We start from the raw sequence: 12470 nt of genomic DNA, 5'->3' as shown, positions 1-12470 counted from the left end.
TACGCAGTAGGCACAAAAAGCCGGTCGACAGATGTATGAAAATAAAAGTCTGTGACTTGCGCTAAATGAGCAGCCATCGTATGAAAATAATGATGAAGTCAACTTACCACTATCCACACTCTCTTCTGATACCTTCTTCACCATCCTGATTGCTTGATGCGTTGATACAGCGATATTGAGAATTATAACGAGTAGGTGTACTACTCTTGAAAAGCCGCTTTCAAACTTGTGGCGGCCGCCTTCTCGACGTGAAATCGGAACGGCGTTAAAGTTAAGGTAGAAAAAAAAACGCCTAAATTAAATTATAAAGCACCACGGTCGAGAAGGATTTACGGAAAATGTGCCGGAAGGTAATAAACAAACACTGCTAGAAGGCGGAATGAAAAAAACTGTTGGTGTCGTTAGCGATCCATCCTACACACGCCCGCCCGTCCGATGTTCTTAAATCCAACTGAGGAGTCGTTCGAGTAGCCGGTTCAACCCGGCGCGCACATACACAGGCCCCCCGCGCCCCTCGCCCCTCAATCTCCATCGTTCGCAAAGCTGTGTCGTCGTTGTTGTAGCCTCTCTCGCCCGCGCGCATGCGTGCTCGCTCGCACTGCTGACGTGTTTATATTTTTTGTCGTTCATTTTTTCTCCACGTCGCTCGTCGTCGTAACTAAGCATCTATATAACTTTATACCTATCTTCTACTTATATCTTTGCTTCGAAGTAGACATACACCGACCAAAACAAAATATACCAGATGTTCATTAAGGAAAATACCTAGTGTTCCATTTCGAGTCTGCTTAATTTTTTTGCGCCATTGATTAAATAATTTTATCATCAATCCACGTCTATGTAAACTACATTTGCCAGTATTTCATGAAATACATTATGGTCATTAAAAACGAATGAATATCTTTCACTAAATATTCATTTTCATCTCTAATATTAGCTGTCCTTTAACATATGACTGTTAATGATTAGGTAACTTATTATCATTAAACAGCATTAATGATATGAAGTCTGAATGAACGACTACATCCGCGCACCTCTATTACATCACCTTTTCAAATAAAATCTACAGAGCAGCTTTAGATTCGAATACCGGTCATCTGCTTTTATTCTTATAATATTCTTTTTAAAAGTTGTTACGCAACAGGGATTCCTTTGTCTTCCTAACCCTCCCATGGATGACCTTCACAGGGCATTTGTTGACAAACAAGATACGGGAACGAGTGCACAACGCAAAACGCACGTGGTTCGCCCCAACCGGTCCAACCGGCAACCGGCGCCGCCATGTTTGTTTGTTGTCACGCCACTTCTCCTTCCTACTCTAACTTATAGCCCAAGCTGCGCAGCTCTTCCCACACGCGCCGTCTCTGTTGCGCAGCCTTCTCGCTCGCTGGCCTACGTGACCGACAATAACAATAACATAACCCTAGCAGATAGTACTGCAAGTCAATAACGAATTACCGCATACTTACTACGGCTTCTCTTCAATTTAGTGGTATTACCGACAATCAAGTTATTTAAATACAGAAAATTGTAGCCATTGCAGCATTCTAATTTCATCTAACACATCATTGATGTGGATACTACAATGTATTCAAGCTATAAGAATCAGGTGTTTTCAGATCAGTCAACGCTGTGATGATAATAAAATGATAACGCCTCATCTTGCTTATCTCCAAAAAACATTGTCGGATGATCTAATTTGCAGAATCAACATTCTGCGCAACAGACTGTTGTGCGATTTGAGTAATGATCTATAAAATCTACAATATCAATCTTATGTATGTAAAACTTGTTTTCTTAGAGACTTTGTTTCGCCGGTTAGGTAACCAGATAGGTCTTAAATTCAACGGAAGCCAAAAGCCTGCAATTTCGCGATAATTTGTTGCGTAAAGGGTGTCTGTCCATTTTGGGTCAGATTTTGAGGGGTTTCCCTGTAGTCACTTGTTATCCGGTATAAAAAAGCTTAGCGTAGGTTCTGAGAATTTTTACACACTAAACAACAAAGGGACGAAAAAAACGCCCAGTATTTGTCAAAAACGGTTAACGCAGGGGTGAGAGTGTTGGTGTGGGTTCTACAGATGGGTAGTGGGGTAGAGAGCTTCAACTGCGCAGTAGTCAACCGGGATCCCTTTCTTTGTTTAGGTTTGGATTGAAGTAGCAAATCCGTTACAAAGCTCTGTAGTCATTACTTAGTAAGTGGACTTCATAGCAACACAAATATCGATAGTAATCAAAGCATAATAATTAGCGACTATCAATCAATCTGACGTACTTAATTGGTCTATTTTGAAAACAATGAGAACTTAAAAACAATAGTAGGTATGCAAGGCTAACCTGTTTTTAATACTTTCCAAATGATAGCGTTGATATCAGCATCTTCATCCATTTCGAAGGGGCTCTGTAAAAAGACAAAACTGGATTCAAAACACGAAGTCTCCATGTAGATGCTTACGTTGCTAGATAACGAAGTGTTTCTGGTTCTGCCCACACTTGTCTAAATTATTCGTCTCTCTAACGCTATTACATAACCACGTCGCTAGCACTCCTTGGGGCTCGTTTATAGCTAGTTGTACCTAAATCTATTCATCCAAAATTTATTAGATGGCCCCTTAGCAAAGGTCACAAATAATATTAAACTTACAATGCTCACTCATAGAACCCAAATTTGAAAAGCCTACATTACAAAGGCATCAACTGTTGTTCGTACGTAAGGACTGCATCTGGGTATTCCCGAGGATCGGTTTTTTGTCCCTTGTATTGAATTTTTGGGTTTGGTTGGCGTTCAATCTAACATTGAATCGGATCACGTACGCCATCGACCATAGTTCAGGTGCACCTGATATTGGGACAAAGAGGTACTACAAAAAATCATTTGGCTACTTTAAGAAAAGATTATCAAGAAAAAAATAATGTGAGGAGGTATTCAGCAAAAAATAAACCGATTTAGTGATCACCAAAATAATTATACACCCAGTTCAAATTCGGAGAATTGATCGTAATTTTCTTGGAAAGATGACAGAGCATCAACAAACATTTTACATAATCAGCGTATTCGTACTTAGCGGACGCGCACTAAAATTTAAAAACAAATAAAGAATTGTCCAAATATTTACTTTGGAGATGGAGTGAGGACTTTAAAAAAAAAAGTAATATAAACAGCTACCTACATTCAAACAGGTTTGCTCACAAACCAAGAAGTGATGAAGTTTAGAATGCGATGCATAATCAATCAAGTAACAACATAAACATGTTGAGAAGAAGTCAAACAATCAAGTAACATAGACTGAGGTGAAGAGTACTTTTCAAAGACAAAAGTGCAACACCGGGTTATATCATTGCTGCAATAGAATTTTAATAAGGGGAGCAATATGAATAAATCATAAGAGTAATCAGAAAAAGCCTGGTGTCATCGACAAAAATAGATTGCAGTACCGACGTGTTATTACCATAATTTATAAGAATTGAGGACCAACCAGAACTTTCGAGGGACGAGCAGATGGGATACTTAAAATGAATCCTCAATATAACACCAAATATGAAAATGGATTCTGAACTATAGTTAAAGTTAAGCTGATTATTTTCAATACATAACAGACAAGCATTTAGAAATCTGAAAATCATTAGAGAAACTTAATTGACTATAAAATTGTTCTGTTGTAAAAGATCGAGATAGATGACAGTGCAAAGGTTTGTAAGCGCGTGGCAAAGTATACGCATTGTTTTTTCACATACAAGATTTTCTAGGCACAACAATAGACAACAGAAACGTATGAAAGAGCTCTCTTATGATTTTACTCATTATACAACGCGAACACTGGCCTTAACGAAAGTTGGTACGCACCGTGAAACATTTCTAAATCAAAGATAACTACCGAAGCAAAACACGCATAATATATCAGATGGAACAGCAGAGCGTACTTGAAGCGGCCCAGATTTTTAATTAAATGATTATAGAATTACTTTATTTTGTAGAAGTGTTTTTTGGAGTTCTTCTTTAATTCTTAGGTCATTGACAAGAATCGCAAATTCTGGCTTATCGCATTAGCAGGGAAATGAATATTAAAGGTGTATCGATCAGCAATCATTATCATGTTGTTGTGACAGCTTTCTTGTTGAGAATTTGTAAACATTTAATAAATTAATACCTAATTCCTCGACCTCACAAATCATCCAAATATACACAAACCAATTTTATTGTCGTTTGTATAGACTTAATTCATTTGAAGTAAACTGGTCAGTATTTTGCGAAGGGTGGACAGTTTTTATTGCTATCCAGTGTATTTATTATACGGTCACCCAAACCAAGGTTACGGAAAAACATATTTGCAATGCTGATGGAAACTTTTTGCGCTGTTCTCTTGTGTAATGTTTAATACATGTGAGGCTCACAGCGGTGATGCCGTGTCGATCACCTCACTACCAGAGTATGTACATCTGAATACCTTTAGCATTTCATGATCCCAGCCTCTGAATCTTAATATAGCTGTTCACTGTAAACATCTTATTGGATACCAGGACAAGCAACTTTGAGAGGATTTGTTGACTTGTCAAAGTGATTTGCATTATTATTTCTGTTCTTTTGTACAGGATAAATAATGTTAAGCGTTACATATTGAAGATCTTTTTCGCATTTTTTCCGTTACTTCGGAGAAAAGACTGAAAGTTTAATCATGTTTCCCTCTCCTGATTTATTTTGTTTGGTGTAGCGTTCTACATTGGAAAGTAGAAAATAATAACGCAAGTGCAAGACATGGTTTCCTTTTCTACATAGTTGTATCGGTAATAATAAACACGTCCCATTATATGAGTTATAAATACCAGTAATCACAGCTCCAGTAAAGGACAGAATAGGTAACCAAGTTTAAATGCAACAAAACAATTATGTCTGTATCTCATAACAAATGCAAATTTTGAGGTAATCTACGAGGCACGAATGAATGGGCAGTAAAGACGATTGACGTCAATAAACAGCTATATAATTTCAACAGTGTACCAACTAGCAAGAATAGCCGGCAAGTTGGTGATTTCAAAGTATGAATTTGACCGTAAATTGAAGATATTACAAAGGAGACTGACTTATACGGTCCTGCTGTACGAAATGACCTGCGAAGTACTAATCAATATCAGTTGCCGTCGCCTTTGATCGCCGAGGGGAACAGCAGTGTGTGGGCGAGTCATCCCACGCAGGCCAGCGGAGACAGTTTTAGGTCCAGTAAAATAGGGGAGCTTAGCTGTGTTTATCGGGAATTGTACTATCTCGAGGCTATAACTGAGAGCGTTCTAACGGGAGATTTTCACAAAACAACGAAAGCAAAGGCAAAATAATCAACAGCACAGTCTGCATTTTTGCAAACACTAGACAATGAGGCGGAATGCGAATTACGGTACAAAACAATCAATTATAATAATTGGGTCGTATGCGCAGCGAGCAACCACGAATGGCGGTCTGACACTTATGCGTGTCAGATAAACTACACCGGCTTCGCTTGCGGTTAACACGATTTAACAATTTATGAGTAGCTTTATAGGTTAGTATTGTTTACCAGTATCAATTATAATAATAATGGAGACTGGATGTAGCGTATACATAATGCTTTAGTAGGCGTTTGTATGAATGTAAGTGACATAATAATACCTACTAGCTTATATTTTTGGTTCACGTAACTGGTCATTTTTGACGCAAAGCAGATGATATCACAAACTCTGTTAGGTACACCTTCTAATAATGCATTGCATTATGAAACAGTCTTTAGGTACTCTAGAGATTTTTAATCCTTTATTAATAACATCTAATTAAGGACCAAGCATTGAAACGCCAAGAGATAGAAAATAATACCAATTATTTATATCCAGGGCTAGGAAAAATCTTAACATTTATTTATAAACTAGATTAAATACAGAAACGGTAACGATAATATTGTCACCTGCATCTTAATGGTTTGCTACACGAGGACTTTGGTCAAGGACAGACCCATTTTAAATTCAGATTGTCCAAAATTTCCAATTCCATATGAGCAGACGAAAAAAAAACATTATTATCTGCGGGTTCGATGCACTCTGCCACAAGTGATGGCCACGTATAAACTGACAACGAGAAAAATATACTACGAATACAGAACGAGTTTGTAAACAGTCTTTAGGTACCTTGAAAAGTCTATAGAATATTTAAAGACCAGAATCATCGTTCTTTATGATGGCTAAAAGGATATTTTTGATTTGTTTATTGAAACATTTTCGTTGATATAAAATGTATTATTGGTCTGTTCGACTCGTTTAGAACAACACAGCGTATGTTCATAATTACCATAAGTATATGAACAAGCGCTTCGTAACAAGTTTGGCCAGATTAGTGCGATGCCGAGTTCATACGAGCCTCACATGATGTCATCGTCAACACATAACTTACTTAAAACCTCGACCGAGCTATCCATGTGTGCGTGATCGTAAGACTTATCTAAACAGAAACACATACAAATTAATTCCATAGCCGAGTGGAAAGTTCCATGGTGCCGCGAACTAATGCTTTTAAATTTAAAACAAGCCTTGCTTTAGCATCCCTTACTGACTATTGAATAGATGTCTTCTATTATAAAAGGAAATGAATCGCACGCCGAGCAAAATCCAGTTATCTGACAAAATTGTGTAGTAAACAAGTTTTTTATTGTAAAGAAAACGACGCAATAGATAGATCAATTCATTGTTATTCTTTCAGTCGATCACGCTCGCTTTCGGTCAAGGATAATTGGTCGCGAATTAATAAAGATTGAATAGATCAACTAATGGTAAGCAATTGATGAGCTTCTGTACTTAGCATAATTTATATTCGATTTAAAACAAGTATGAGATAAGAAGACGTAACATTTTGTGAATAAATTAATTCGTTATTCTGTTAATAATGACAGTCATCTGTTAATAATGTAAGCATGGGTGTAGATTTTAAGATCAAAACACATCTGGAAACTGTTTTTCACCATGTACTAGTTCGACAAAAATTCTCAGAATTTTCCTATTAAAAATCCAGAGTTTATATAACAAGGCCTAAATATTATTTGTAATACAAAACATCTGTCCGAAAGAGGAACGCTCCCGTATCACGATGCCTACAGAACATAATCTCACATCTACGTAAAACGCCGATAACCTGAAACAAACGTACATGTACACCAAACACTGATAATAAACTTAAATGCTATGAAAACATCTGATTACGCAACCACAACACGAAAGCATTATCAACTAATTAAATATAATTATTGAATTATATATTTATTTTGCTTTGTATCTAGGTTTTTGGTTGAAAACTTCCGCCGACATGAAATCCATATACTGTTACGTACTTTATATAAAGTTCAAAACACTAAACACACAGTATATTTAATAACTATTTAGGAAAACTGATACTGAAAACGCAAAGTTCAGAGGTAAACAGCGTACAATGTACCCTTCAAAAATATTTACACTCGAGTGCTAAAATAGCGATTCAAATAACATATTCAATGAGAACGAATTACTCATTGAACGTTTCAACTTATGAAAACGGTACTGAAACAATAAACGTAGACGTAATTAGAATTACTCGAGTTTGAAGCACCGCAGTGTAGAGCACGGTCGTAGAAAATAGTTCGTGACCTTACGTTCAAAAATAATGGACCACCTACGTTAAACTCGTAACCGTAAGACTTTATCGGTTTGACCGAGTCCCGATACTGTAATCGATTGTTATATAACTATTTATAACTCGATCGTACAAAGTATTTCGTCCCATTCCGGGTTTAACATATCAACACTTTATGAATGTTTGAGGAAGTCTTAAATGTCACTTCCTAGCTATTATAAATCATGTATGCAAACAATGGCAGTTCAGTAAGGCAAGTAGGTGAGGCTGAACAAATGCGGTGCAATTCCAGTGCAGTTTATTGTGTGCAACTTTGTAATGCGTGTGCGCAACATCACTCATATTTACCATCCATGACCCGCTTATCCATGTTAAGTTGTTGCTCTCACATCGGCTTGACTGCTTTATCTAAGAGGGGTTAGGTATGGTTGAATAATTACTGCGTAAATAGATTACAATGGCAATCTACAATGTTAATCTTTCGTCAATTAAAGAAATGCTTAGAAATAGTTTTCAATTGTTACTCAGCTGATTTGTAATAGCAAAGATAAGTCTATGATTAATCATTTTGAGCCGTAGATGCACCTACACTAATAAACGTCATGCTTTAATTAATGTGTCCTCATAGTAATCAATTAGATGACGTTTTACAGCTTAAAGACACCTAATAAAACGAAGGTAGAATAAGACTTGATGCAAACAAGAGATATGCCTAGATTTATAGCACAGTGGTTTCTAGTTTTTCTCCCCCGAGTGTAATCGTACAGTCAACTTCAGGTCAGTGGTAACAGTTTTATAGAAAAATCGTACTTATTACTATTGCGTTAAGGTGCATGACAGTTACCACTGATGTGCATTGTGCAGTCTACTGTACCAGTCTAATAGTCTCGCTGATCATGATCAACAGAGGTGTCAAGGCGAACTCTATTATGTCATTGTAATATGTATACTAGGTTTACGCTTCACGGCTCTGCCTACGTGATCCTTTTCAGGTATTTTGGAGTGAGTAACAGTAAATGCAATGTTTTTATTTATTTACTCATGCTCTTAATAATTTGTTTATATTGGGAAATGTAATGCACAAAACACGTTACCTTAGTTAATCGGTAGGTGTCAAAATTAAGCTAATTTACTTAAATAACACACCAGGACATTTAATGACTAGAAATGTGCTTTGTGCGTCATATAAAAACTTATTTTATTAATTTATTTACAATTTAGGATAAGAACAAATAAATAAAACTTACGTCGATAGAACATTCTATTCTAAAATAATATGAAATAAATAGAGAAAAAAAACTGCAATTGAATCTAGATAAACATATATGCTAATCAATTATGTAAGTTGGTTTTTATTCCAACGCGACCTTTAACTGGAAGGTGACCTAAATGTGTAATGATATCCGTTTATGGATAATATCAACATAGGTATGTATATTATGGTGAAGTATTTGATTATATTGAACACTAGCCGTTTTCCCGTGGCTACACCCGCGTCCCTTGGGAACTACTGCTCGTACCGGGATAAAATATGCCATGTTACTCGGGAAGAGAGTAGCTTTCCAACTGTGAAAGAATTTTTCAAATCGGTTTAATAGTTTCAGAGCCTTTAAGATACAAACAAACAAAATAATTCCTCTTATAGATTTCTAAACCCATATGGCCTCATAGGTATCTGTAACAATATTGAGACAAACGAGTGAACGAGTGAACGAATTAGTGGCAAATTTTATTGATCTTACATTCTCAGGTAACGTCTATAAACTGAATGGCTCAGTCAACTTCTTACTTAAAGAGTAACAATCTAAAGAGTTTATAAATAAACTGTGAAGTGATAAGTTATATAATAACAGTGATACGGTTATTGCGCTCTAAGGAAACATTTCGTTGTAATCGTCATGATAACTGATTTGTAGATAAACAGGATGGTTTAGTCCAAAATTTAGCAAATAATCTATGATAAAAAAAAAATCTATAGATATTTCGCGGTAATGTTTGAATCACCTTGAATGATTTGATAGGTAAACATTATTTTTATATTCAAATCGATTTCTTGCTTGTTTGTATTTCTTATATTTCACAGAATCAGAAATATTCTTTCTCTATGCAGTCGCAATTACATTATTCTAAGTATTGGAAACTATTTCAATGCATTTAAAATACTCTAAATGTGAAGGTTAAGCAACAATACAGAATCTACATCTAAATTGAGACAAATATTACATTCTTTGAAAAGGATACAATAAAATAAATCTAAAATACAGATTTGGTTCATTATTAAAGATATAAAATTCGCATATCGAATCCATTAAAACTAATAACGACCATTCTTTAGTGTGCAAATTATATAACTTTATTCGTTCTTTAATAATACCACACATTAGCGTATTTTACGCGGTAAGATAGCTGCTGTTACAAAACAAAGAAAACAAAAAAATACGCGTCACAAAGTAATGTTAAACACCGTTACAGTCATATCAGGACAAGACCTTTGATCGATTGGATAATAATTTCAAAACGTGGGATCAAGGCAAACTCGCTTATAAAAATAAATGAGCAAAAACATCAGCTGTCAACGTTTATGTAAACAAAAAAAAAACACACAATTCACGTGCGATAAGATAGAGAAAGATAAAGTTTATTCCGCAGTAAGTTTTTACATTTTTACAATATTTGAGAAATGTGACCAGATAAGTGAGGGACACGGGTGAACGCTGCCGCGGGTAAACGATTGGTTCAAACCTAAATATAGACTTTGTACTAAGCTTTTATCCAACGTAGGCATGGATGGCACGAAGACGCCACGCGAATGTTCATAATTGTAGATTAAGTTCAATTGCCAGTTCAGTATGGCTGATATAAACATAAATAGACGTTGAGAATATTTCATTTAATATTTTTCATCGAAAGAACGTCTAGATTGCGATAAGATTGCTGCAAACGAATGCTACGCGACACAATGTCTACGTGGTGACTACGAAATGCAATCGCTGTTGGACCATTATTGTACAGTTGTCCCAGACCTTACTTGGAAGTATAATATGTTACGTCGTATTTATAAGTTGGTATTCACTTTGTAATGTTGAATTGTAGACTAGATACTGTATAGTAAACTAACGAATGACTAAAAGTTAGGGATTAATTTTTGAGGGGGCGTGTTGGATTATATAAAGCAAAAACTAATACCCCTAACTTTCGATAACATTGTTCTTTGTTCTATCTGAACAATCTACTGTTTATTTAACTCTACACACACTGCGTCACGGGATCTTGTTAGACGGACGTATTGCTTCCAAGTACCATTTAAAGTATAGAATAAATATTTCAATATCAAATTAGTATATTATTTCTTTTAATCCCATACCTCCTATAGGTTATGGGCCCAGTGCGAAAAAGGACATTTAGTAGTGAGAACATTCAGTAGTGCGTAGTGACAGTAAAGTGCATAGTTGTAAATAAAAATAAAGTTGTGACAATGGAAAAAGTGAAAAGAAACATTAAGCCTTTTAATGGAGAAAAGTACAGTGTATGGAAATTTAGAATTCGTACACTGCTTTCAGAGTTAAACTTGCTCAGTGTTATTGACGAAGAAATTCCTGGAACGCGATCCGCTGAGTGGGAAAAGAATAATAAGGCAGCCAAAAGTATTATAGTCGAATATTTGGCGGACTCATATCTTAATTATATTAATGAAAATGGGACTGCTCAAGCAGTTTTAAACATTTTGACGCGATCTATGAAAGGAAAAGTGTAGCAACTCAATTAGCGCTGAGAAAACAATTATTGGGATTAAAATTAAAAGCCGATATACCCTTGATCAAACACTTCTCAACATTTGACGATCTGCTGACAGAATTATCAGCTGCTGGAGCTAAATTAGAGGAAACGGACAAAGTAGCTCATTTATTACTTACTCTCCCGAATACATATGATGGCGTTATCACTGCAATTGAGACACTATCTGAAGAAAATATCACTCTCGGTTTTGTAAAACTAGACTATTAGATCACGAAGTAAAATTAAAAACGAGAGTCGTGATACCAGTTTAAAGATACTCCATGTTGAAGAAAAATATAATAAAACAGATACAATCGCACAAAACAAAACTATTTGAAGAATACAACATTCAAGAAAACAAACAAACAAAAATTTGTGAAATGTCATTACTGTGGACGCAAAGGACACAAGAAACAGGATTGTTTCTATTTCAAAAGACAGACAAATATACAAAACAATGCCCCAGAAAGGACAAGACAAGTCCAAACTATTGCCCTGCAAGAGGGAACGACCTCGAATTCTTCTTTTTCAGGATTTGCGTTCATGACAAGCGCATACCATTATGAAAAAGACCACTCGACAATTAAATTCCTATTAGATTCAGGAGCGTCTGATCACATCACAAATAGAGATGATCTCTTCACATCGTTTGAATGTTTAAATCCTCCTTTAAAAATTTCAGTAGCTAAAAACAATACATTTATTTCAGCAACTAAAAGGGGAAACATAAATCTTATCAGTCAAACAGGAGTGCAAGGAATACTTACAAATGTATTGTTCTGTGCCGAAGTACCATATAATTTAATATCGGTATCAAAGATGCAGCAAGCAGGATTCACCATAATATTTGATGACAAAGGCACACAAATTACAAAGGAAGGTAAAATCATCATGAAAGGTAAGACATTGAATAATCTTATAGTTCTAGAGTTTAAAATACCAGTAATAAAAGGGGAATCCGCTTCCCAAGCATGTTATGTTAATGAAAATAAATATGAATTATGGCATCAACGCCTAGGACATATAAGTAAAACTAAATTCCTGCAGTTAAAATGTCATAATATGATTGATGACTTAG

General features: G+C 35.6%; 1 protein-coding gene across 6 annotated transcripts in view; it reads right to left on the bottom strand.

The window, feature by feature from the left end:
• The window catches only part of LOC110370503 (MAP kinase-interacting serine/threonine-protein kinase 1), a 72142-nt gene that overhangs the window by 12472 nt on the left and 47200 nt on the right, over window positions 1–12470 (bottom strand). For 3 of the 6 annotated variants that reach the window (XM_021326332.3, XM_021326331.3, XM_049846978.2), the window contains one exon: window positions 2335–2398. The exons of 2 other annotated variants lie outside the window; for them this stretch is intronic. In XM_021326332.3, coding sequence (XP_021182007.1) covers window positions 2335–2386 — 52 coding nt within the window. In that variant the 5' untranslated portion in view covers window positions 2387–2398. Of the gene's footprint in view, window positions 1–107; window positions 470–2334; window positions 2399–12470 lie in introns of those variants that run through there. One more of the 6 variants, XM_021326333.3, reaches the window with a different exon arrangement.

This window comes from Helicoverpa armigera, chromosome 4 (genome assembly GCF_030705265.1).
Source record: "Helicoverpa armigera isolate CAAS_96S chromosome 4, ASM3070526v1, whole genome shotgun sequence".
NCBI classification, from domain to species: Eukaryota; Metazoa; Arthropoda; class Insecta; order Lepidoptera; family Noctuidae; genus Helicoverpa; species Helicoverpa armigera.
Note: the sequence above shows the minus strand (reverse complement) of the source record. Positions and strands in the feature narration are given on the sequence as shown.